At 39.9% G+C, this 27,430-nt stretch overlaps 1 protein-coding gene across 1 annotated transcript; it reads left to right on the top strand.

Moving 5' to 3' along the window:
• The first annotated feature begins 114 nt into the window (after positions 1-114).
• TMEM47 (transmembrane protein 47) lies at positions 115-27,310 on the top strand. The gene is made up of 3 exons (XM_061999935.1): positions 115-653; positions 14,809-14,949; positions 23,684-27,310. The coding sequence occupies exons 1-3, from the start codon at positions 428-430 to the stop codon at positions 23,860-23,862; spliced, it is 546 nt and encodes a 181-aa protein (XP_061855919.1). The 5' UTR covers positions 115-427; the 3' UTR covers positions 23,863-27,310.
• Positions 27,311-27,430: the final 120 nt, after the last annotated feature.

The raw sequence follows: 27,430 nt of genomic DNA, 5'->3' as shown, positions 1-27,430 counted from the left end.
CAGCGCCTGGGCTCCGCCCCTGGCCCGCCGAGCCCCCAGCGCGGTGCCTCCCGCGCCTTCCCCAGTGGAGCGCCGTCCGGGCTGGGCCCCGCCACGGCTGCCGCCTCCTCCGGCAGGGGCGGCCAGGGGGAGGAGCACTGCGAGCTGGGTCGGATTGGGCTGTGCCGTGCCGTGCCGGGCGGTGTCGGGGGAACTAGGAGGAGCTGCTGCACCTGATACACCGGGGCGGGAGCGTGGAGAAGGAGGGAGGGAGCGGCGCTAGCCGCCGCCTGCGAAAGCGTTTCCTCGCCGTTAGTCAGCGCTGGTCTCGCTGTTTCTCCTTCCTCCCGCCCCTTCTGCGCGGAGCTGGGCGCTCGCTCCTGTTCCCCTCGGGGCCGGCAGCAGCGCGTCCTCCTCCTCTTCCTCCGCCTTCTTCCACCCGGGCCCCATGGCTTCGGCCGGCAGCGGCATGGAGGAGGTGCGCGTTTCGGTGTTGACCCCGCTGAAGCTGGTGGGGCTGGTGTGCATCTTCTTGGCGCTGTGCCTGGACCTGGGAGCCGTGCTGAGCCCCGCCTGGGTGACGGCGGACCACCAGTACTACCTCTCCCTCTGGGAGTCCTGCCGCAAGCCCGGCAACCTGGACAGCTGGCTCTGCGAGTCGACACTGCACAGCGGTGAGATACGGCTGCCCCGGGGCCTGCCCCGGCCCCCTCGACTCCTCTCCGCTCCCTTCTGCCGGCGGCACCGCGACCGCACGGCAGCCCTCTGCCCGGCCCCCGCCCCGTCCCTCCTTCGACCCTTTCTGCCTTCTTCCCCCCGCACCTCAGCCGCCTCCCGCTCGTCCCATCACACTCCGGGAACTGAGACTGACCGCCGCACACACCCTGTGCCTTGCCTGCCCCGCTAACATCCCCCGAGCCGCTTCCACCCTTGTTTCCTCCGGGACTCTTTCCCAGCCCGTTCTCGGGGCCAGCCCGTTCTCGGGGCCGTTCTCTCCTTTTCCCTCGACCCGCAGAGGTGCCCGGGGCCCTGCCCACCGCCGCCTGCCGCCCGTATGGGCTCCCTGCCTCGCCCGCTGCCTCCGCTGCTCCCGCCTTGGCTCCCTGTTCCGGGAGCCGCCACTGGCTAAAGTCCCTGGCACCTTTATCTTCCCACCCTCCGCACCTTTCGCGGTCCTGGTCCTCATCATCCAGCCCCATCTTTCTTATCCTCCTCCCTGCCTCCCCAGACCTGTGCTTGCCCTCCCTGGACTGCGCTGCCCCGGTCCCGCATCTCCCTGGCTGACGGGTTGGGGCGAAGGCGGCGGCGGTCTCTGTAAATAGCATGTGCTGGAAGGACGAGCACTAAGAGTCCGTGCTCGCTTCGTCCTTTTGCCTGCGAGATGACCTAGGGTGCTGGAGAGATGTGGAGTTGGCTTCTGTCAGTGAAAAGGGTCACTGATTTCGTATCTGCCTTTGTGTTTTCCCAAGACATCCCGAGTTTGAACTGGTTTTGATTATTTTTTTTTTAAATATATATAGCAGTTCTCATACAATGAGAAGCGGTTGGGGATTAAGTATTTTATAATCCTCCATCTCCAGCCCGTCCCCTGAAGTCACTGATCTTGGAAAGTCAGGACTTCCAAAAGCAAACCCAATTGTTATTTTGTCCCAAGTGCAGACGCCTGGACTCTTGTCTTTCTGTCTCGCTGGGTATACTTGCATGTCTTTCTCTAGCCAGGTAGTGATCCTCTCATCGCCTCTCATGCTCCTTTACCTTCTTGCCAGACTCCCTGTTTTGATTTTTTTCTTATTCATTATTCAGCTTTCTAGATCTTTGGGGGTTTTTTGTGTTTTTTTTTTTTTTTTTAAATGTCATTTCACTCTTGCTTGGAGTGCTTAAAAAACGGGCTGTGAGTGATATAAACAAGCTGGCTGTTGAAAATTTTTCAGTAAATCCTTTTCTATTACCATAATTGTTTCGGTTTTCATGGGTTGCTTTATTCACTTTATGCCTGATAGCAACTTCTGGAGTCCCACTAGAAACGTTGACAAATAAAGCCAGCCTCTTTCCCCCCCCCCCCATTCCCTTCCTCCACCCCTCCTACTTTTTCGTCCCCATCCCTGTCCTCCACACACACACACACACTTGCGCTGTGCTCTCCGGTTGGGTAAATCATACAGGGACAAGATGTTTGTTTTGGGAAAGAAGGCAAGCGGCTGTCTGTGTATTTTAGATGCTTTGCTTTTTTCCTCGCTTCTCTGAAATCCTTGTGTAGGTTCTGGGAAATAGCTGATCTTTGCTTGAGCAGAAATTGCACAGGTTCTTCTGCTGCTGTACTTGTTTTGTTTCTGTCATTGTGTGGAGTAATATTTGAGGGTTTGAATGTTGTATGGGGTTTTGTTTTAGGTATCGTAAGGCCAAAACGAATTGTAAAGAAATGTCGGTTTCAATCAGTTACCAGGGTATCTACACAAACTTCGGAGAGCTTTCTTTTCCTTCCCCAGTATAAATGGAAATTTATGTAGGAATGTCAGCTTCTACGTGTCTCCTTAGCAACGTGAATCCTTTGCCCCTTCTCCCTGTCTCCTGAAATAATATCCCCTTGATTGCAGAAACACTTTTCAGATAGCTTGAATGAGAACCTGCTTCAAATCCCCCCCTGCCCCAACCTCTGCACACACTTTATTAAGCTCCCCCTCAATCTGTCTCCTTGCCATGCATGCGTGTGTTCATGCGCGTGCACAGACACAGACACACACACACACACAGTAGGACATTAAGAAAAGCAGGACAGCTTATGGAATAGAATAAAAGGACACTATTTTATTGCTTTATTGGTCACCTGTCTGTTCATGGGAAGGTGAAAGATGAATGGATGAGGATGGCTAGGAATGAAATGTAGCTTTGAATACTGTGTATTGAAAATTCGTCCTCTCTTTGTGCTTTTTTTCTTTCCTGTGCAAAAATTCTTACCTGTCTACGTTTATTCAAATTCCTTGAATGAGCATAACTCACTTTCCTCAGATACATTCCAGTCTAGTGGAGCTAGATTTCACAAGCTACTGGGGAAGAAGTAAATGATTGTTCTGTTTGTGGTGAGGGGCATAAACCTTTCGCCTTCGTCATGTTTGGCACACAGTGCTGCACTCTGAGGAGACCTGAAATAGGAGAAACTGTACTATTCTCTCGTTGCCTTCTGCTACTGTGTTGCAATTCCCATTAAAATCAATATGAAGGCTTCCAGTAACTTCACCAAGTTGGATTGGTCTCATACTTAAGACTGTTTTGTGTTCTCACCTTAAAATATTAAGTGCTCTTTTCTCCTTCATGGAGAATCCAGCAAGCAGTGTATTTTGGAGATAGGGGAGAGCTCCCACGGGGACTCTTTTAGCTTGATGCTGGTGCAAGCAGCTTTGTAGCTAGCTAGCTGTGAAAAGCAGTAGTACACACAGGAAAAAGGCATCTTCACCTGTGGTTTTAAGGGATTTACTTCATCATCCTTTGAAGGAGAGCACATCAAGTGGCATCATCAAGGGTGAGCTCATGCTAGAAGCTGTTAAAGCATATTTGAGGTTTAATTAAAAACCTTTGTTGTAATTAGATATAGAACCCCTGACTGCTGTCAAAAGGGCAACTTAATGGAGAGTAGAAGGAATGTACAGAGTGTGATTACATTGGCTGTTACAGCAGGAAATAATCCCTCGGTTTTACTTGAGAGTTGCTAGTGCTTGGAGTATGTGTGCTTGCATTCATTCATTCACTCTTTTGAGGACTTTTTGTTTTTTTTAGAGCTTGCAAGCAATCCATTGCTCTAATACTGCTTTTAAGTACTTCACAATATTGACGGTTCAAGAATATAAAATAATGAGCCAAATTAATTTTTAGAAATCTGAAGATAATAAAATACATAATTTTAAATTACTTTTCTTCTTTTGCAGTCTTTAGGGTCTCTTTAAATCACCTGTTCATTTTTTTTTTTCCTCTAATCAGGAGCTAGAAATCTTGCATATCCCTTGTCTCCCTCTTGCCTTGATGAAATTCTAAAAGTCCCACTAATAGCAACTTGAGGAGCTGAAAAACCAACAAAGTTGCCAGTATGGAAAGCTTCACGATAAAATCTAACAATACTGCTTTACAGTTTCACCAGCTGTGCAGGCATAAAATTATTTCCGATGATCAAAGCTTAACTTGGCTAATGCACAAGTTGTCTTTAAGTCGGCTGTATTTTAAACTTGTATGCTAAACAAAAGAAAAACCCAAACAACCTTACATGGTTTGGAGTGTTTCTTTGGTGTCTTTAAACTTTTTTTTTTTATTTTAGATCTCATTTGAAGTGGATTATATCTAATTTGTGATTGTTCATTTAAAGATTTATCAAGAGTTAAGAGTTATATATGAATATTTATTTCTATCACAGCATCTGCCTAAAATTAAATACATCTTACATACAACTGCCTGGTATGTCTGTACCTGTACAGGTAGTTATCTTCTTTCTGCAGAATTAATATTAGTAAATTTGAATGAGTGCAATAGACTGCAACTATTACAGTTCTTTAAATCAAAGACTCACAAATATGTTGTGGAAGACATAAATGATTCCATAGAATCTGATCCCCAGGTAAACACTCTGTGTTTTGGCTTCAGTACATATATATGCTATTCATAGAAAACAATAGTTCCTTTGCAGCACTTCAGTTTGTTGTGAAAATAGCCTATATAGAAATAAGTTTGAATGGTTTCATACTGATTAACTGGACTTGTTCTGGTGAATGGCAGTATGTGGCCTTGTTACTTACAACATGTATATTTGGTTTTGCAATGTTCAGTTTTCTTGAGTCTTCTACTCTTCAAGAATTCTCCATGAGTGTTGGAAAGACAAAATTTATCAAGGAAATAAGTGCAACAGGATCTCTGTATGTGTTTAAATTTAGAAGTGAACAAACTGTGAAGGTAAGCTTAACTTACAGCATAGTGTAGTAAAACAACTTGAGTCTAGTTTTAATTTGTTTTTAAAAAAAAGCATCAGAAGCTGCTCATTCAGTATCACTTGAAGTGGCTTAACCTTAATTATACATTAGATGCAGATATGTGAATTGACATGGCTCAATAGTTTTGGATGGTATCTGCTTGTTTTGAATTTAAGGAGCTGTTCCAATGGGGAATTGCTAGCTGAAAAGCAGCATCCTCATTAGAAGTCCTGGATCGTTTCTCAGAGTTGATGTTGACACATATTTGTAATAAGCTCAGCAAGGCTGATAGTTTGTTACAAAATAAGATCAAGAAGTACAGTTTTACTAAGTCTGAAGAAAGTGGCTCACACAAGGTAAGGAGGAATTAACAAGACATTCCTTCTGGTTTTAAAAACTGTAATCTGTCATTTTATATATTACTGTCTTTAATAATCATCCCAAACACTTCATCTGGAGATCAAATAAATAAAATAAAAAAACCCCATTCTACTAGAAACTTGGCATCTGAGACCCTGAGCAAGCTGATCTAACTCTGAAGTTGAGTCTGATGTGGAGATTGGCCCCGCTTTCCATGAGGGGCTGGGCTGGATGACCTCCTAGGTTCTGCCCAACCTAAATTTTTCTGTGATTCTGCAATGACCAGTACTATGATTATGCCTGATGTCCACTTAGCACCTCCAATGTATTCAAAATGCCTTGAATTTATTAAGGGCCCCTCAAAGAAGCCCCAGATGGAATATTTTAAGATGTGTTCCCTCTTTTACTAATAGATCATCTACTTCAGCCTTAGACTTCACAAGGCGGTGCTCTGTGAGAGCAGCAGAACCAAGGCTCCTGTTCTGTAGTCTGGACCTTTTAGTACGATGGAGGCTATCACTTTAGCTACCCTTTTCTAACCAGCAAAGAGGCACGGTCACACAGCACATTTGTGTGCAATGCATGAAGTTTGTGCAAGTTTATCTGATCAGATCAAGACCATCATATACTATATTACTGATAATACTCTTAAAAAGAAGATTTCAAGCCTTAGCAAGTTATTGTTACTGCTGCTGTTCACTGCAATTTTGAAATCAGTAATATAACCTATTGCTTTAAGTTTTGTTTATTAAATAAAGAAATCTTGCACCAGCAAGTTAAAAGATATACCTTGTGTTAGGGATAATGTAAGTGGTTTAAATATTTTATGAGATTTTTATATTTAGAACCACATAGAAAGTAACCTTGCCTCTGCTACTGATTTGTGGCCAAAGATGACCACATAAGATTCAAGGTGTGGGATAAAGTCTGTCTAGCTATATTGCTTTGTGTGTTTTTATTTCTTCCAGTTCTGTAATGTAAAGACCATCATTTTGAAGTACTCCTTGAACTATTTTTAATGCTAATTATTTTTCATGAGGAACAATGGAATTAATATTGAAAATTGCAAAAAATTGCCACTTTGCTTTGAGAACTTCGATAACTATGGGAAATAATTACATTCCCATTCCAGTATGAAGTGTACTGATTCCTTCTTCAGATTGCTAAAATGTAGTAGTATACATACAAGAGGTCAGAAAAGGTGAGTTTCCGTTGAAAAGCTTGCATAACACATCTCCTACACTTTCCTCCTAATGACATAATTCTAAGATTTCCAGGTTTTTCTGAGGTTCTTAGAGTTGTGGGTGTGTGTGTTTTGGCTTTTTTATTGAATGAACAGATATCTAATAATGAAAATGGCATAGTAGTGAGCTAATCTCAGAAGAATGCCATGTAACCAACAGGAGAAATGCCTGAGTACATGTTGTACTATTCTGTGGATGAATTATAGATTACATGGCTTTCTGTAACGCTGTTCTCGTCTTGAAGTCCTCTGTTGGTAAAAGTGATGTGGAATGCATGTTGCCTTTAAATAATAAAAAGATCTCTATAATGGCACCACTTAACTCTTTATTTCAAGATGCACTGCATTTAAAGGATTTTAGTCCATGATTTTAGAAATAAAGGCAAGCCATGTCTCAGAGAGCAGCTTTACAACCCCCTCCCCTTTCCCCCAAAGTATATATATTTTGTACTAATAAAGAATTTAAGCTTTCATCTTCAGGAGAGATGTGTGTCAGTGAGCAGATGAGCATGCACCTGCTATGTTTCAAGTTGCTTATACATCTCTAACCCCCCGCCCCAGGCATTAGATGATCTTGACTTGCAAAATCTATCTCCTTTGCACAACAGCAGAGTTGTTTACTGTATTTTTGCCACTTTTGTTGTTCAATCGGATCTCCTGTAGTGAGGGGAAATAAAACTTGCAGTGGTGTCGAAGCAGAGAGGAAGTTTTAGTCCAGCAGTCTCAGGGACGCACATAATCTGATGAACACAGCAACTGAAGCAGAGATATCAAGCAGATCAATGCAGTCTGTATTTTCTTGCAAAACTGTTGTAGAGACCATCCTGAGAAACTGATACCATTTCTGTTTTGTATGCTGCTCACTTCTCTGGGAACCAAACTGTCCCCTACATGCCCAGTGGCATCTTTGAGTGAAAGACAGGGGAGCTCTGCTTGTCATCAGAAGGTGAGCAGAGCCTGCACAAGGGCTGCCTAATTATTCCCCTGACCTAGCAAGCATGTCCCCAGGATAAGAAGGGTAGATGCTCGAGCATCTGATGCCCAGACCATCCTACCAGAGGGCTGTTATCTTGCTTGTAACAGAGCTGCCCTCTTCCCCTCTGATCATGATTGTTTTTTGCCATGGAGAAAAGGAAAACCAGAGAAGGAGCCCAGGCGAGAGGAATGCAGTTCTGTAGGTGACTGGTAAGGACATTTTCCCTCAAGGATGAGAGAGCCCTGCCTCTGGGCTGCCTTACAGTAATGCATTTTTGCATGTCACTGGAAAGCTGGAAGGAACCAGTTAGGCAAGAGGCATTTCAAAACAAGACGCTGATTTGGATTCCCTCGTATCTGTTTGTTCAGAGATCTCATAGATCTCATGCTATTTTTTTCAACTTGTGTCTAGCAGACAGACAAGGAGAGCAGTTTTGGTCTACCCTAGTGGTTAGGAAATTCTGTGAAATGGATACAAGGCTGGAGCTGGAAAGCCAAGACCTTGCAGCTTCTGGGAAGCCCTCTAGCTCATGGTATATTGCAGCTAAGGAGGCGCCTGCCTTTCCTACTTCATTAGCCAGCTGCCATTAACATTCTGCATCTCAGCAAGACATGGGTGTACCCAGGTTTCCCTAAGTTAGATCTTTTTTAGACATGCCTCTCTGATGCTTCTCTTTGACTGTAAATGACTCTCCACTTGGCATTGGGAACACTAAATCATCCTGCAAGTATCTTGTACAGTAAATGGAAAGTGACTGATGCCTTATGTGGAGCCTCTAAATTATCCTTAGGAGGCAGTTATGGGTTTTGGCACCCAGCATAAAATGCTCAAATTCCTGTTTGGCAAAATCCTGGTGAATTAGAGCTATAAGAAAGCCTCACTTTGAAGTCCAACTGTATTATGCAAAACTTGGGTTATCAAGGGCCGCTGTGTGTGGTTCAAGAAAAATTTCTAAGGGAATATCCTAGTATGGAAATCTCCCGTCGAAGAGCAAGCAGAAAATAGTTCTGTTGCTTCTACAGTTTATTTTTAACATACCTCTGACCTCACACCATTATTTCATATGCTCAAATTAATGGTTTTCAGAAGAAAGCCTTAGTGTAGAGTTCTTGGATTCTATTTTAAGGAAATTATGCATTCAGCTGTATGTCAATGGTTCCTGTGACTCTGGTGACACTTTTTAGGTGTCTAAATTACTTGAGGATCCACATGTGCAAGTCATTTTTATACTTTGGAGATCTTATTCTCAATCCACAGAATAAAAACAAAATGTAGAAGCCAGAGTATGTCTGTGCAGCAACTAGCAGTAATAAGCATATTATACAAATTGTCAACGAGCAGAAAATACTTACTGAACCTCTAGCGATTGTCCAGTCCAATGCTTTGCTAAAGCAGATCCACCTGTATCAGGTCACTCAGAAATGCATCCATGCAGGTTTAGAAAACCTCCAGAGAAGGAGACTACACCATCCTGCGGCAGCCTGTGCCAGGGCTCCCTCACCCTCACAGGAAAGAAGTTTCTCCTCATGTTCAAGTGAAACTTCCTGTGTTCCAATTTGTGCCCATTACACTTTGTCCTGTCACTGGGCGCTACAGAAAAAAGACTCATCCTCTTGACACCCACCCTTTATGTATTTATAAGCATTGATAAGGTACCCTCTCTTCTCCAGGGTAAATGGCTCCAAATCTCTCAGCTTTTCCTCGTAAGGAAGATGTTCCAGACCCCTGAACATCTTGGTACCCCTCTGCTGGACTCTCCAGTAGTTTCCTGTCTCTCTTCAGTCATGGAGCCCAGAACTGGACACAGGACTGCAGATGAGGCCTTACCAGCACAGAGTAGAGGGGGAGAAGAACCTCCCTTGACCTGCTGGACATGCTCTTGTTGATGCATCCCAGGATGCCATTGCCCTTCATGGCCACGAGGATACATTGCTGGCTCATGTTTAGTTTGCTACCCAACAGAAGTCCCAGATCTGTCTCTGCAGAGCTGCTCTCCAGCAGGTCGACCCCCAGCCTATACTGGTGCATGGGGTTGCTCCTCTCCAGGTGCAGAACTATGCACTTGTCCTTGTTGAAGCTCATGAGGTTCCTCTCTGCCCAACTCTCAAGCCAGTCGAGATCCTGCTAAATGGCAGCACAGCCTTCCAGTGCAATTTTTTGCACAAGGCTCCACTGTAGAAAGCTGGGCCTAGAGTAATGTACTGGAATTTTGCAGTGGATCCTGCCAGAAAGTGCTTCTCTCAACAGTGTATGGAACTGTACACTACAGAGTCACAAAAGAATGTACTTGTAATGCTGGCTGTACAAGACTAGAAAAGCATGGACTGAGTAACTTACAGACACTGGGGCTTCCCAGCTTCAGTCAATATCCCCTTTATCCAGAGCAGAAATTCATTGGAGCAGTTCCTTATAAACCATAATTTTTTCTTGGGTGAGGTTCTAAAGGACAGACTTCTCCATAGAATAGTTTTATGTGAGAACTTAATGGACACTACAGTACTTACTTTACCGTATTGTTTCCATTTAATTAAATGTGATTGTACTGAAAGAGGAAAACGTACTGATCGTGTGACGAATGCACTTTTAGAAACTAGATTCTACCTTTCTGTTTTTAAATAATCACTTTTTAAGCTTTTGTTGGCTATTTGGTGGTTAAGCTGATGAGTGTTTATAAACTTAGAAGTAGTTTTGAATATGAAGCAGTTAGGAATGTCTCTAGCTGTCTTATTTATCATAGTTGATTGTTATTACATTCAGGAGGTTATATTTAATTTCTTACACATGGGAGCCTCAGCCTTCTATTCTTTACTTGACACATTCTTTCAAGTTCATTATTCTTGAATTTAAATGCTATATTAGAATTTCTAAGAGTATTTACTGGCTGAAGGCAGGTACATGATAAGTGGAAGCTTTGCAATGAGTCAGAAAAACTTACTTAACAGTGTTGTGCTTTGTTTCTTAACAAAGTTTTGCTTAGTGGTAGAAAAAGAGCAGTCATTGCCTTACTCCTGTAGTAGCTGCATGCATTTTTTTTTGCTTCAGCCTCTCTGAGGAGAGGACTTGGTTTATGAAAGGAATGCTTGATGCTTTTTTAAGAAATGGTTTCAGTTATATTATTTGAAAGAGCCCTTTACACAGATGTTTCAGATATTCCACGGTATGTTTTTGTGTGTATCTCTTACTGTAGAATACCATGTGTATATTAATTTTGTGGGAACTTACTGTGAACAAGTCTGTGACAATGCTTTTGTATTGCTCTTTCTTGTGTTTAAAAATGATCTAGTTGTCAAAATAAACATTTCAGAGCTTTGAGATGTTTTATCATTCTTCTATGGATTTTCCTGATTTTATCCTAGTACTGAAGTACTGTTTTGCCCAAGAAGGCAGAGCTGCTCTTACGAATATACAGGTTAAAGCTTTAGATCACTTCATTTGGGGGTAAGAGAGGGAGTCACACATTTCAATATGCAATTAACACTCCGCTGCCGTATCATTAAGAAACAGGGAGACTTTCCAAAGACCGATGAGACCAAACTGTCCTTGCAAAAAAGGCACAAACTTATGTATTAGAAAGTAACTGAAAAGAAACATTGTCATCATGGTTTGAGGTGTTGTTTTGTTTTATTGAATACAGAAATTGTAATAAATTTTACGTAATACATGTTTTCAAAATATATTTTAAGTACCTAGGTTCGGATTTATATATATTTCCAAATACCGAAATACACATCCCTAAACTAATAAGCAGATTGTTATCATAAAAATTATGCAAATGCTGTCATCACTGTCAGAGCTGCAGTACATATTCCCCGTGGTTATAGACACTGTGATGCTTCTTGTGTAGTAAAAACATATTTGGATTTTCAGACCTAAAAATAGTATTTGATAAGTGAGGCTTATCTTACAAAATTTGTGTCAAGTTACTTAAGTGTTGTCCAAAACTGTGTTTTCTAGTTGTTTGTATGGGATAGGTGACATAATCAGCATAATTATTAACATACTGCTAAAATGATGGAACACTGAAAAAAAATCAAAGTTATGCTTTCTGTTGGCTATACAGTTATAAAGCAACAAAGCAACTTAGAAATGACTGTGAGATGGCAATGCTTTTTAAAATCTAAAGTTTTTTAAGATTTGTGTATGTTTTAACATTTTTCTTAGATAACAGATATGTAGTGTAGATAAACTGTAGCTATGCACAGTGAAAAATACTGATGTGCAAACTTAAAGTGATCCAATAAACTAATAATAATATTCTATAAAGTCCCATTTTGCTCATGTTTATGCATATTTCTGTCTCTGAGAACAAGCAGTCTCACTGAACTGCCAAAGCTCCTGAACTGAGTATAGTAACTTATTTGCAAGATCAGTGCGTGCCTAGAAACTGTGCAAGCGTATTTTGGATACTCTAAACTAGGTTTATGATGTTTATGTTCTGTGTACCAGTTACACTATGTAACGGAGCAATCTGCTGTTCCCATTTTGATGCTGAGTGTTTTAAATCACTCCTGAGTAGTCCAAGGAACGGTACAGGTTTTTATTGTGGAAAAATGTTTGCTGTATGTGCTTATATTGTTGTAGCTATCTAACTTACAGGGTGTTTTTTCTTCAGAGGTAGTGATTCAATTTTCTTTGGATGTTTCTTTTCTATAAAGTTCAGTGGCCTGGATTTTTTTTCTTTAAAAAATAATTACCGTTAAGTAGAAGGCTTGTCCAGAAGATTTTGCTTCCTTAGTCCAACATAAACTTTGTCAGCAGATCAAATGGCTTTCAGAATTGAAGGTTAAGGTTTTTGTAAGGCGGCAAGGAGATTTAAACATGTAGTTTCCATGGTAGGTAGTATAGGAAAATTAAGTTCAGTATTCCTTGTCCACTAGCGTCTGACCTTTACGATGTTACCAGTAAACCTCTCAGCTGCTGCTCAAGGCAAAGGCTATTAGTGTTGTAGGAATGGAGGCTGAAGCTAAAATAAAAGGCAACTCCACAGTTTGTGGCTTTGAGCACAGCATTCAGTATTTGACCCTCAGCTAGCAGTGAGGAACATTAAAAGTCTTGGCTTTGTCCTACTGACAGCATCCCTGAGTAGGTTTTCTTACTCAAGAAATTAATTTTGTTTAACTAAGTTCTTTTTCAGTTGGGAGTGTGGGTGTCTTCCAACACTCATTTGTCCTTCTACCTCCCACATAAGTGCTAGTAAGGTATTTTGTTTATTTTTTAACCTTTCCAAAATCCATAGATTATATCTGTCCTGGAAATTAAACTATATTCTAACTCCACTTTTACATCATCTTTACCTTAGTGATTTCCACTTGTCTGGTGGCTCTTACGAGTGTGGTTTTGGAAAGCAATAGGATACTCCACTTTTTTTTCCATTTAGTCGTTACTCCAGTGTTGCACACTTTCTGCTTGTATTAGACTTTGGCACCTGATCAATGCAAAGATAACATTTAGTATTTTGTTGTTTGGAGTGGCTTTCAGAAATCTTAGTTTCTGAATTTTCCCATCTGTCAGTTTGATTTATCTCATCGATTTTGTATGGCTTTTAACTTTGGGGCGATATGGATTTATGTGTCAAGTCTTTCTATCTATGTAATTTTCTAGTGCAAGGATTCCTTTCATGTTGTTCCAAAGCGATGCATTCTGTTTATTTATTTCTATATTTTATATCTGTAATGCAGTCTGATATTGGAAGAATACTTTCTAAATCATCAGGACACTAACCACTTGATGTTTCTTGAAGGATCATGTCAACGTTAAAAAACATTCTTTATAACACTCCCATCCATAACTAAAATTATACTTCCATCCCAGTAATAGTAAAGCAATGGGACACACAACAAACTGATGTTAGAGATTGTGCGCTAACAGAAGGAGAATGAGAGTTTGTTCCCAGCCTTGGGTTTTTGTTCTATAAGAAAGGAAGGAATAAAATAGCTTGGAAGGTTGAGTGGTTAGTAATTAAAGTATTAGTAAGCATGGCTGCTTTTCTAAAAAGAATGAAAATAAATGTGTGCACTTGCACAAACACACCTTTAAAATAAATTTCTTTTTTAGCAATGATTTTATAGCTCTTCCATTTATTTTCTTCTTTCAATCTTCTTCATCTTTTTTAATATATGAAGGCTTCTTGGTGATAACAGCTACCAGCCTTCCATTCCCAAACCTCATAGCTGCACTGCCGGTATCTTCGGCAGATTAAATCTCTCTTGATACTGGATGTACTGGTTTTTAAAATACTGACCTTTGCTCTTTTCAAATAGGGAATGTGGATTTTTATTGCTATTCTTATTTTTTTAGTAACCTTAAGATCATTACATTTATTTTGGAAATAATATATATTTTTTTTAAGTAATTAATGCATCTGGATGTTTTTGGAGAGAGACAAGGTTTTATGTGCTCTTCTGCAAAGAGTGTCAGTGCAAAGCCCTTGATGTTCTAAAGTCCTACAGTTAGATCTTGGATGTTGTATAGACCTATGATGATTGTCATCTTGCAAGTGAATTTTGGATTTTGTGATGTAAGACTGCGAGGATGTTGTTTATAACTACATCCATTTACATATGAAAATAACTAGAGAATATACTGGGCCAAATCCAGAAGTTGCTTTTGGGGAAAGAAAACCTGACTCTTTAGGATAACTAATGTTTTAAAATGGACTTCAAATTTGACTTGATTTGCATCTTAATGGTTGTTAATGCCTTTATAAAGGCTTGACTTCCACCTTTTTTTTTTTGTTAGTGTTGAAATTCTTTTTCTTACTCCTTTGAGCGTCTTCTTCCTTTATCTTAGTTTTGTTATTCCTATTTTGTGGCCTTGATACTTCCTAATGGTGGGTGTATATGATGAGCCTCCATGTATTTCCCTTCCTAGGTCATCCTAATCAGCTCAAGCAGAGGTTTGACTTTCACTCTCTTCCGTGAGAAAGTTATGACAGGTTGAGGTCAGGTAACACATGCTAGCTAATCCTGACACAGCCACAATTTCTCATTCTAAATTGGACAAAAAAACAGGACAAAATTATGCAGTCTTACTCAAGACAAAATCCCAAGGAGGCTAACTAAGCCTTGAAAAAGTGTAGAAGGTTGTGGCAGTTGGCTCCTGAGTTACATGTGTTTCATAAAGGTGTTTTACTAATTAGGAAAGAAGAAATCCAGAGCACCGTTGTTTTGTTTTTTTTTTTTTAACCTGAGCCTTGATGCAGCCTCTGTGTTCTTCATATTCTGCTATTTCTGTCAGTCCTATGAGCTTGTTTTACTGAAATTGTATTACTATTTTTTATCCCTCTCTCTTTTTCCCCCTAGACTGGCAGATAGCTACTCTTGCTTTGCTGTTGGGTGGTGCTGCCATTATTCTCATAGCTTTCCTGGTTGGGTTGATCTCTATCTGCGTGGGATCTCGGAGGCGGTTCTACAGACCAGTTGCAGTCATGCTCTTTGCTGCAGGTAAGCAGATTACCAGCACCATTATGAAAATTTCATGAGAGCAGCTTCAATTTTGTGAAGGAAGACATGCCTTGTTCTGCATACTAATTCAGAGGCATTTGGTTTACTTCACTGTTAACTCCAGTGAGGTTTTTCAGGATGGGTATCCTGTGCTTCTTGCACAGCATTTCTTTGCCGTTGCACTATTGTTAGTTCATAAGCAGTCATTTGTTAGCATTGTATTTATTGTTTTGTGAAGTACATGCAACGGAGCTACAGAGGGTAAATCTCAAAGTATCATTTTTAATCTGTTACTTTGTGCTGCTTGATGTCCCTGTTTTTGTTCTTCATGAAAAGCCTTTTCTGTTAATTTTCTTTCTTTTACAATTGAAAACCAGGAAAATTAATGCCAAAATATGAACCCTTAAAGCCCTGTATGTGAAAATAAATAGGATTATGTTACAAGGTGTTTATGTACGCTTCTGTGCTGTGAGGAATTAATTTCATTGTGTCAGCTTGCTCACTTTGTTATTAATTTAACAAGCTGTCTCACTATACTCCCTTTTTGGTATTAAAAGCATGAAAATGGATCAGTTTTCTATAAACTACCAAAAAATCTTAAGGGAGACCTACGACTCTGAATTGTCCGTAAGACAAGTCCAGTGAGGTCTAATTACAATAACAAATCATCTCCTTTTGTGCATTCTTCTGTTTTGGGGCTTAATCAGCACGGATATTTCTGTTTCTCCCGAGATTCACCAAACATGGTTTGCCTTCATCCTTTCACTCATATCCACACATGTGCCAGCAGCTTAAGCCCCTTCTGATAGTCCATAATGAAGAGGATGACAAAGACTAGTCTTTGGAATGTATTAAAAAAAGGCCCCTGACAAGGATATGAAACGATAAGAGCACGGAATTTGCAGGGTTTTTGAATGAAACCAAGCTCCACGGAAGGCTCCTGCTGCCCCCTGCTGTTAACATTACCGTGATTGAGCTGCCTCAAGAGATATTGGCAGGTTATGTTTCATTTGCTTTAGAAAGTTAATGCAACCTAGGATCAGATTTCCTGAGTGGAAAGCATATCTTTTTGTTCTATGTGTGACATTGCTTGCTTTGTTGAGTGAATAAAGGCACTGGTGCCATTATGTTAAAATTTAGTGTTAATTCTGAGATTGTAAAGCATGTTGGGCAGTTAACTTTGAAGGAAATGGGATTATTGAATTTCTGTAGTAGTTTCTTATTTGTCTGTTGACTTACTTTCTCATACATTGTGTAGTAATGTAGTAATTATTCAGCTGTACGCTACCTATTTACTGTTTTGTCCATTTAGTATATAACTAAGTTATAGAGTTTAGTATATAACTAAAAAAAAAAAAAAGAAACAACTTTCCCCAAGAAAAGTTTCCCCAAATCCTGCTCTTTGGTTTAAAGCTTAATCTATTCTCTTCTGCATAATTTTCATTCTAGTCCTTACTACGGAAGACTGAGAGTAAGGGAGTTTACTTTCTCAAAAAGGAAAGTATATTGATGCTTTTACTCATGAGTGGTGGTCACCTCTTTCCGTTTGCCCTTTCATGCACATATGCATTTGAAATATCCATGACCTGAAGCCTATAAGAATGAAAGATGGTGAAGCAGTGACAGCCCATCCCATTCTTCTTCCTTATCTGGTAAATCTGAGGAGAATTGTTTTGGGTTTGGTGTTGACACTATTATTGTCGTTTCCTACAGATTTTATCTTTGATGTCAGCTGTTTTTATAGATGAATACGGACTGCTATGTTTTGAAATAATTATGGAAGTAATTCCATACTGAAGAGGAGAAAGTTAAGATTATAGCACAGTGGAGTTTGGGCCTTTTGCAGCTCTCCTTCACCTGTGGATTTCACAAAAGATCTTTGACCTGCTGAAAAGACCAAATGTTCTGCATGCCTCTGGCTAGGACTCTATCAGCTGCCTCTGGAAGAAGGACACAGGATGAGTTAGCCAGAGACATTTAATGATCTATTTGGGTGTCAGGTAGAAAACTGTTAGAGAAACGACAAAATGGAAAAGTGGTTTCCAGGCGCTTTAGAGTCCAAACAGTTGCTTCGAAGCATTTTTTTCCTTCTAGTTTTGATTTATTTTTATTCACTTTTTATTCTTTTTTTCTTGCTTCAGGTTTCATATAGTGACTCTATAGGTGACGAAGATTGAGTGACTAGGACTACAAGAGATGAGAAAGCAAGGGGACAAAAAAAAAATCAATCTAGATACAGACAATAAGCCAGCAAGTGATGCTGAATGTGTTCAAAATACATACTGTCAGCTCTGTGTAATGGGGAGAGGAACAGGAATGCCTCAGGTAATGGAAAAATGTAGAACATACAGAGAAGCAGCTGCAGGATATATGCATGGAGCCACCTTAGTTCATACATCTCTTCCCAGCATTTCTGCTTTAGCAGTGTTCACTAGCTTGTGTACTTGTTGGGCTGTCTTAGTGGTTATGAACCAAACTGGCCCTGAAAGCTGCATCCTCAGAGCACAAGCTTACACGCTTGTCAGTGTAAGTCTCATGCTATGGTTACCAGATAACTGAGCACTAACCAAGTCTTAATTTAGACGTAGAAATTGCTGAAAGTCCATTAAAGCAAACAAAATGGGGTTATTTAGGAGATGTTTTCCTTCTGGGTCTGTTTTAACAATTTTAACAATGTTTAAAGTAATAACCTGTTGAGGTTAGTAAGCTTTTAACCCATTTAACAGAATGCTTTTGCATGTACACTAGGGAAACAGTTGCTAAGTGAAAGTATTATGTGTGAGAGAGTAAAAAAAAGGACACCAGATAATATTTGGAGGATGTGTCTTTCTGTTCTGATAGAGTCAGGGCACAACCTGGCTGGATTGCATCCTGATTTCTGTGCTATTGTCTATTTTCATAATGACATGGAAGATAGAGTAAAAGTCTTCATGTCAAATTTTACAGCAAAGCTAGAAAAAAACCCATGCAAGTATGTTGGAGGACATAATTTGATTTTGAGAAATGGATGGAATGGTCTGAAAAAGTAGGACTGACTTCAGTAGAATGTAGTGCAAGTTGTTACAGAGTGGAAAAAAGAGTCATAGCATGAAAGAAAAGATACTGTGTAGGTCTTGCAGTTCAACCATCTTGATGAGACAGGAGAATCACTAATACTACTCATCAGTCAGCTGCAGCTTTGAACCAGTCTTGAAGAATTCCAGAGATACAGATTCTGCAGCCTCTCTAAGCATGTTGTCCTGGTGCTATACTATACTTCTTAGCATATATTTTTGTTTCTTGATACTCATACTGGGTCATCGAACCTGAGATTTGTTGTCTGTTGCCATTATCTTAGCTTGCCTAACACTACAAAGAAGATTTTTTTCTGTCATTGTTGCAGGTACATCCTAGGTAACTGTATGCTTGTTTGAAATGGCTCCTTAGGAGGCTTTTCTGCTGAGGGATATGGTTTAGTTTTAGTGATGAGCTTGGCAGCGTTACATTAGTGCTTGGACTCAAGGATCTTAAATGTCTTTTCCAACCATAATGGTTATATGATTCGTGAGTCTCAATAAACCTAGCTCCCTCATCCTCTTCTTAAGGATGATTTGCTCCAGAATTCTGATTATCTTGGCTACTCTCTGGACCCCTGTCGCTCAGTGAATCCATATTCACTAATGATTGCCACTTTATTCCGCACTTTCTTCTTGGAGGTGGACTTCCAGAGGTTGTACTCTGTTAACATTTCCTGGGTTTTCAAGTGAGCAACCTGTAATTCTGTGGATTTTTCACTTCTGTCCGTTTTAAAGATGGACACAACATTAACCTTTTTCCCAGTTATCTAAATATCTCCTGATCGTAGTGATTTCTCATAGATGATAGAGGACTCACAATCACCTTGGGCAAGTCTTTCATCATCTTTGGGTCAATCCTGTCTGTCCCCACAGTTATAAATACAACTCTTAAGTCATCTCTAACTTGTTCCTGAACTGCTGACATCTTTTCAAACCATGTCAATTAGGGGACTTGGAGAAGGCCTTACGGTGCATCATCTGTTGCTAGACTGGCATTCTTGTCCATCATTGCATGAGAGTGTTTTCCCAGTTTAATTTTGCAACTAATGCACCTGTGAAAATTCTTTTTTACTACCTTTTTGCCATTTCCTAGCTTAATGTTGTACTACAGCTGGGCTTCAGCCTTCCCAATTTTATATCTAATCAAAACAGTGATTTTAAACTCCTGTCATTGCCTGTCCTTATTTCTGACTCACGTGTGTCACTTTCTTGAACATTCATTGAGCAACTCCCTGTTTGGCCACCTGATTCTCCTGCTGAAATTTCTGGTCTTCCAATTGTGGTGGTTTAGCCCTGGCAGGGTGCCAGATGCACACCAAGTCATTCTATCACTCCACCTCCTAAATTGGACAGGGAAAAGAGAAATATAATGAGAGGCTTATGAGTTGAGATAAGGACAAGGAGATCGCTCAGCAATTAGCGTCATGGGCAAAACAGACTCAACTTGAGGAGACAAGGTTTGATTTATTAATGAACCATCAAAACAGAGCAGGGAGATCAGAAATAAAACTAGATCTTAAAAACACCTCCCCCCACCCCTCCTTCTTCCCAGGGCTCTCCTTTCTTTCCCTTAGAGGCACAGGGGATGGAGGTTATGGTCAGTTCATTACAGATGGACTTGGCTACTGCTTCTTCTCAGGGGGAGGCTTCATCACACTTCCCACGGTTACACTGTGGGGTCCCTCCCACGGGAGACAGTCCCTCACAAACTTCTCCAACATGAGTCCTTCCCATGGGCTACAACTGCTCACCAACTGCTCCAGAATGGGGCCTCCCACAGGGGCAGCTCCTCACACCCTTCCCCATTGTGGGTCACCCACCAGGAGAACAGTCCTTCAGGGACTGACTGCTCCAGCCTGAGTCCCTCACAGAATCACAAGTCCTGACAGCAAACCTGCTCTGGCCTGGGCTCCTCTCTCTCCACAGACTCCCAGGTCCTGCCAGGACCTTGCTCCAGTGTGGGCTTCCCACGGAGTCACAGCCTCCTTCAGGCATCCACCTGCTCCATCGTGGGGTCCTCCATGGGCTGCAAGTGGGTCTCTGCTCCCCAGTGGCCTCCATGGACTGCAGGGGCACAGCTGCTTCACCATGATCCTCACCACAGGTCACAGGGGAGTCTTTCTTCCAGGGCCAAAGCACCTCCTCTCTCTTCCACTGACCTTGATGTCTGTGGAGAAGTTTTCACATTCTCACTCCCTGTTGCTGCTGCAGCAACTTCTTCTTCTCAAATACATTATTCACAGAGGTGTTACCTCAGTCACTAATTGGCCAGGCCCTGGTCAGATGCAGAGTCCATCTTAGAACTGATTGGCATTAGCCCTATCAGCTACAGGGGAAGCTTCTGGCAGATCTTTTTTTAAAGATCAGTGTAGCAGGATGGCCTCTTCTTGAGCTAGCAATATTTTAAAAATCCACATAGACCCCCTTTCTCTTCATACTGCTTCCAGATTAATTGCACAGGTTGTAGTAAGTACAAGCAACTTCCTAGAGTGCAGTTGCATGTGTGTTAATCTTTGAAACTGCAACGCTCATTGGCTAGTAATGGTATGCCTTACGTATGTGAATCAGCAAAAAGAATGGTGTAAAGAATAGAAATATAGAACTTTGTAGCCAGCACTGCTATTCTCATGAATGTAGACCAATTAGAAAGCTACAGCGTAGGAATTTATTTTGACAGCAGAACTGTTATAGTTAAACATTTGAGCAAGAAAAAAAAAGCTGATTGAAAACATAATTTCCTAGTTTTAAAGCATTTATTGTGATTTCTCTGTGTTTAATAGGGTATGTATAATTGCATATATTTCATGTAAGTAGAACAAAACTAGTATTCCCATTCCTCTGCAATTGTCTTACCAGCATCATAATGTTCTTCGTAAAAATAGGTCTAAACTTGAAGTGAATAGTCTAGTTTGAGGTGACTAGTCTTTTTGGAGAAGCATTTTGAAGTGGATTTTTTTTTTTTAAGATTTCCTTTGCAGCCTTTTTCTATGGGAAAAGACTGGTGCTTCTGAGGAAAGGTAGTACATACACTTCCCATAAGCTTCCCATGAGCAGATCAACAGCATGGAGTTACTTTAAATTCATTTGAAGCAGATCAGTAGTTGCAGCCATTGGTTTTATCATCTATTTGGGCCATGCTGTTCATTTTCCATAACTTCACTAACAGTTGTTTCTTGCCTACACAGGTCCCCTCCTACTCTACAGGAAGAAACAATGACAGGAGGCAAAAATAGTGCAAAGTGATAACAGTGTTATGCAGTGTTTCCACTGGCCAGTTGCTACCAGCACTTAATTTGAGTTTTGCAATAGTGTAGCTGTACCAGTAGCAGCAAAAGCAGGAATTTCCACTATAACAGTATCTATAATGCCTGTTTTGAGTGTTGCTGCTTTAGCAACATGTTCCTCTTCCAAAAGAATCACTTCTTTGTTTTGTTTTGACAAATCCAGTCTGTAGATTAAAATTCAACATACTTCATGTGTTAAATTGAGGGAAGGTGGAGAGCTTCCTTGGTTATCCCTTGACACAGAGATACACACTCGCAGCAGTTTCTGTATTGACTCAGAAGAGATGCTGCAGCCTCAGTTCAGGAAGCCACTAAAAAACTTCCTTATTTCCATTCATCTTAGGAAATCCTTTTTGACTTTGAATAGTCTTAAAGATATGTCTGAAATCTGAGCATATGTTCAAGTGGCTTTGGGTATAATGATATTCTCATTATACAGAAGTGGGATGCATAATCTTTTCATAAAAGTAGGTGCTTCCCTTAGTGTTCCCTGTCAAAATTTCTCTGGTGTTGCACAGAGTTTTGTGAGCTGGCAGACATAAATTACATTAAAATGGAATAACACAAAGTAACACCTCAATAACTTTAGGATTAAAAAACCCCTATGGGTTTTGGTATCCACATAAGAAAATCCACTCTCCAAACATAATTGATTGTCAGTCTCAAGTAAAACTCCAAAGGCTAGTCTGTAGGCTAAGCAGGGGGGAGATATTTCCAATGGATGTTTGGTGAAGTGTTATCACTGAGAGTGTAATGAACATCGGAAATCATCTGCCCATACCAGTTCCCTCCAGAGGACAAGCAAGTATTAGTCTCCAGGGCTAATGAAAGGTGTCGATTTGACAGCATTAGAGTTTGTGTGGGAATGAAAAGGCAAATGACAGATTTTCCTGTAATTTCTTGGTCTAATTTTAGAAGGATTTTTGTAGTCCAAGGTAGTCTTCCTTTCTGTTCTCCACTGGCATTTTATATTGGTGCTGGCTTTGTGACAATTCTCTGAATAGTGTTCATTTTTCTTACAATACCTAGTAAACTGTAGAAAAAAATGACCCAGTCAACATTAAAGAAAGTAGTTATTATGGCATTGCTTTACATACCATTGAAATGTCATCAGAGTACGTCTCAGGCCTACAAATACTCCAGCACATGTGTAACTGTGTGGATATGCCCAGCCTATAATCAGGGGGCCAAGGTAGTTTGCAGAGACAGTCACGTGCTGAAGTCTTTAAAAATTACTAGTGTTAAATGCGGGAAGGAAGCATTGCAATAAAGCCATATCATATATTTGAGGAGCAAAGATGATGTTTTGTACATTCCTGTGATGTTTGGTCTTTTGTGGATGGCAGAACTAGAGGCCTAAGGAATCACTACATCCAACTGCTTGTTCTTGTCTTCAAACTGAGTCTAATTTTCACCTGCCTACTTTGGAAACTGTTGTCCTAATTTTCTGTTAACAGTGCTCCTGAATATGAAAGAGGATGATTGGTGATGAAACTGAAATGTTCTTGTGAAAATGTGGGATTCTTCATCTACGTATTTTCATTTTCAGGTTACTGTATATGGTTTTTTTTGATGTAGCACAATAATTAACAGATTCGCTGAATTCCATTGCAGACGTGTGGATCAAGCTGCAGGAGATCAGGCACCCTCAGAGACTGCTTTAGAAAGTACTGAATTTTTCAAGCTTTTTTCTGCCTTTGGGTTTGATCTGTTTTATTAGTGGCTTTTTTCATCACAAAGCATTGCTGACCCACCCCCTAAATTCATAATGCAAGGCAATGTTTTGCCAGTTGGAAGTTTAGTGACTGATCAAACTTTATAGATTCCTTGGTATTCTGCGTAACAATGTAATTAATTCTGATTACAGTACACAGTAATGCATATGAAATATGTAATTCAGTGAGTCTCTACTGAACATAAATATGTATAACCTACTACAATGAAGTATTTCTAGGCTAAGTAAATGGTTTGATTTGGAGCTATATTTCTTAATATTCATTTTGTTATTGCTTCTCATTTTTATTTATTTATAGTAGCTGTAGAACAAGTGATCTTAGTTTTGTTATTATGGAAGGAATAATGACTGTAAACTAAAATACAAAGGAGAGACAGAAAAGAAATGAGAAAAGATTGCTTTTACTATTTTATTGTATGGACATCTGAAGGACTGTCGTTATACAATAATGTTTGTTTATCAGCAAGGGAATATAGAAGAATTGCTCTATTCCCTGTGAATGAAATTAAGGTGATTTTTTTTTTTTTTTTAAGATGAGCACTTGGAAGCTAAAAATGCACAAGAGCATTTTAAATGTGAATTTCAGTTATATTATGTTTTCCTTGTTTTATGGAAATGAATTAAGGCTTCTTCTGACATGTACGGTTTTTTCCTTTCAGTTGTTCTTCAGGTGTGCAGCTTAGTCCTTTACCCAATCAAGTTCATCGAAACGGTCAGCTTGAAAATATACCATGAGTTCAACTGGGGCTATGGCCTGGCTTGGGGTGCAACTATATTTTCGTTTGGGGGTGCCATTCTTTATTGCCTGAACCCTAAGAACTATGAAGACTATTACTAGAATCATTTCATGAAAAGAAAAATAACAGAAGGATTACCCTGTCTTTTCTAACTCACGGTTTTTTTAGAACACTTGTGGGGCACCAAACAGTCTGCTCTGTTGATAAAATAACCTTTGCCTTTTGGGTGTGAACACTGGAACCAGCCTTTACAACCATTTAACTGCAAACACTAGGAGTGCTGATCTTACATAGGCAGATGCTGCAAGCTGCTGCTACATAAGCTTCATTTTTTCCTGACAACAAGCAAAAGGATCTACAGCGATCATTGTGAGATTGGAATGAGAATGCAATGCCAGCATCTGCTATTGCCTTCAGGGGAGCAGCTGGTGTAGACTCCATCTAGAAGTTTCCCTGTATGATAGAGGATTCAGATGTCTGATAAGCAGGCAATGGCATCTTGTACAATAGGCTGTGATGGCCCCTTGTTACTTGCTCAAAAAAGGAATTAGTTGCAAGTGACTATGTTGAGGGCAGTGAATGTAACTGGTTAATGACTTGTCTAATATCTGCATTCAACAGTCTTCTGGGAGAATAATTAAAATTTTTTTTTTTTAAAAAAAAAAGAACCAAAAAACCCCAAGCCACCAACCACACAGGATTTCATGAATTGGTAATCGACATCACTGTGCCAGCTGTAGCAGATTTTTGAAGGAAGTCCAAACTCGGAGACATGTGCTTCTGACTGTGTAGCTGGAAGTTGTCTCAGCTGTGAGTATTTTGCTGGGAGGGTGGAGATGAGGGGAAGCAGAAAAAGACCTTGTCTGTTCCTGAGGCATCTAAAATGTGTGAATGAACTGCAGTTGTCCTAAGTACTCATTTACCTCCTGAACATCTCAATTAAAAGAATGCATATGGAACAGGTTCAGTTATATTTTTGAAAAGTATTTGTTAGTATAAATGAATATATATAATACAAATATAAATGCAGAGAGTGATGATTCATCTGAAAATTGTGATATGAGCTGTGATGCAGTGGTGAAAATACTAACTTTGTACACATTCTTAAAAGTCTTGGATTGATGCCCCCAATTTTGATTGGTGTTACAAAATAAACATGAAATGGTTTGTCTCCCGTGTGTGCCCTTGTACAGACTCTGTGTTATGGGGAAACGCTTAAAAGTTCACGTTAAGGTAGAACTGAACAAAACTGCTTGCTAATCCATGTGTAATCTGCTGCTTACTGGACATTCTTTTATAAGGCTGTTACAAAGAGAAAACTGCCATTTTTTAAAAATCTAGTTAAGTCGTGTCTCTGATCGTCAAGAATACAGCTGAGACCACGTCATGTCCATATTAAAACGTTAGCACTTCAGGAGGTAATATCTTGTTTTTAAAAGCTGAGTTTATAATGGAATGGCTGATGATTATGTACATCTAATTACTTTTTGATTAGTATGTTTCCCACTTAAAACATCCAGAGACTGTACTCATGAAATGAAACTCAAGATATAATAGGGAGAACTTAATCCTCATCACTTTTATTTTTGTTTAAAATTTGCTTATTTGGATATTTTCACTTAATTATGAACATATTTTTATACAATTCTAATCTTTAGAAAGAACTATTTTTTTTAATGGAGAAATTTAAAATATATTCTATGTGGACCTCTGCAGAAGCAGATATGCTGGGGTTGCACATCCACCTCTACACAAATGGTTTTGCTGTTTCCACGGAAAAGGCTGCTGAATTACTCAGTGTAAAGACCTCATCTACGCTTCTGCCACTGTTTGCAGGGCACAGAGGTTCTGCAGCAACCATGGGACCACAGGGCTGCCTTTAGGAGGTTGTTGTGAAAGTAGTGCTGATGTACAGAGATGGTTTATAAAACTCTGGGGCTCTCTGGAGTTAAATCTTTACTACTATGGCAAAATATTCCATATCAGCAGTCTTTTCAGAAACAATGCTGATTAATTAGAGTAGACAGAGAAAATGGTAGCTTGATTTAGAAGATATTGTATGACAATGCCTGGAGAACAAAAAGGATGGGAGGAAAAAGTATATCTACTTGTTTCACTGGCACCAGGGAGCATTTGTACCTCTGCTTTTTTCTTTTCCTGAGACTGAGTTACAGGCAGATATTCAGTATATAGTTAACTTTGTATGTTTCTGAACAACTGTGTAGTTCTGCTTTTATTTAGCAGCATGGAGAACACTGTAGTTTGGCATGGAAATTAGGTTAGTTTTGAGAAGCCCACTGTGAGGAGATGTCTGTACCTTTCTAGGAGAATGGTGTTGCTGACATTTCATAGCACGTCACCTCTGCTGACAAGAGGGTACAGTTCTGAACCCATATCATATCCACTAATTTATCACATCCTTTTTCTATATGTAGAGTATGAGTGAAGCTGTCAGGCCTAAGGCATATGCAAACTAATGGCATGTGCTCTGAAAGTCACCTGCTGTTGATATGGAGGATGTTCAGACAAAAAATTTACAAATATGAATGCCTAAAGACAAGGTTCTTCATTAATTTTTGAGTCAAAGATCTGATTTTGAATCTCAACACCTGCTTTTCCTCTTGAAGATAATGCAATCTGTTAGGATCCAGCTCTTGAACTCCTCAGTTTCTTTCTGTTTGGGCATCCAGTATATGGGTTTAGGTACTTACCTTTAGTTTTATGTTGCTACTGCCGTTTCTGTTATTTCCCCTCCTTACCATTGCCAGTTTTGGCAAGTGTTCTGTTTCTCAGCACTGAACAAAAAGTATATACAACATTATGCTGACTGTTCTTTTTTCTCTAGTCACAGAAAGGATACATATCTCTGTCTTTAGTGTACATACGACAAATTAATCATTTTGTATGTTGTGCTTGTGTCATGCCACCATTATTCCAGTTGTTTGGCTTTATCTCACTGGCAGGATAGTTCTGTCACACAACAACTCCATTGGTTTCCTTCCAAATATATATGAATAAATATATACATAGCAAACTTGCAAGCAGGGCTAGTTATTTGTATTTTTTAAGCTTAAAGTATACCGTCCGGTGCTGACAAGTACCTAGCACCTCTTCTGGATTTCTTGCACAACTTCGTTTAGCTTTTGTAAATTTTAAAAACAAATATAGAGAGACCTATGTGTTTGAAATATAAATGATATATATGGATTAGCATGTAACTGTATATTATTAAACATGCAATGAACTGACTGGTAAGTGAAGTCTAATCTTATGGCTAGCAATGTAATTTATTCAGACTGTATTTTTGTACAGCGCAGTGCACACTAACCTATTGCCTCTGTGTCCTCTATAATGCCTAAAACTGTGCCTAGAAATTTCATTTCTGTCTTTAAAAGGAAAAAAAAAAAGACAACTAAATGCTTCATGTTGTTGATGGTATTGGTTTTTCTGATGTTGTTCTTTATTTATTTTTGAGAAGTGTATGGTATGTTTTTTAAATGAAACCATCAAAATATGTTTTGTTTTAAATGGTCATTGTTAGCAGGGAAAGACACATGTTTTTTTATCAAAGCTTTTAAGTTTGCAGTTTTAATACCATTTCTGCATTTCACGATTTTTGTAGCTTACATAAAGTTTTATGTGAAAAAATAACTGAAATAAAAGAATTGT

This window comes from Colius striatus, chromosome 1 (assembly GCF_028858725.1).
Source record: "Colius striatus isolate bColStr4 chromosome 1, bColStr4.1.hap1, whole genome shotgun sequence".
In the NCBI taxonomy this organism is placed as follows: domain Eukaryota; kingdom Metazoa; phylum Chordata; class Aves; order Coliiformes; family Coliidae; genus Colius; species Colius striatus.
Note: the sequence above shows the minus strand (reverse complement) of the source record. Positions and strands in the feature narration are given on the sequence as shown.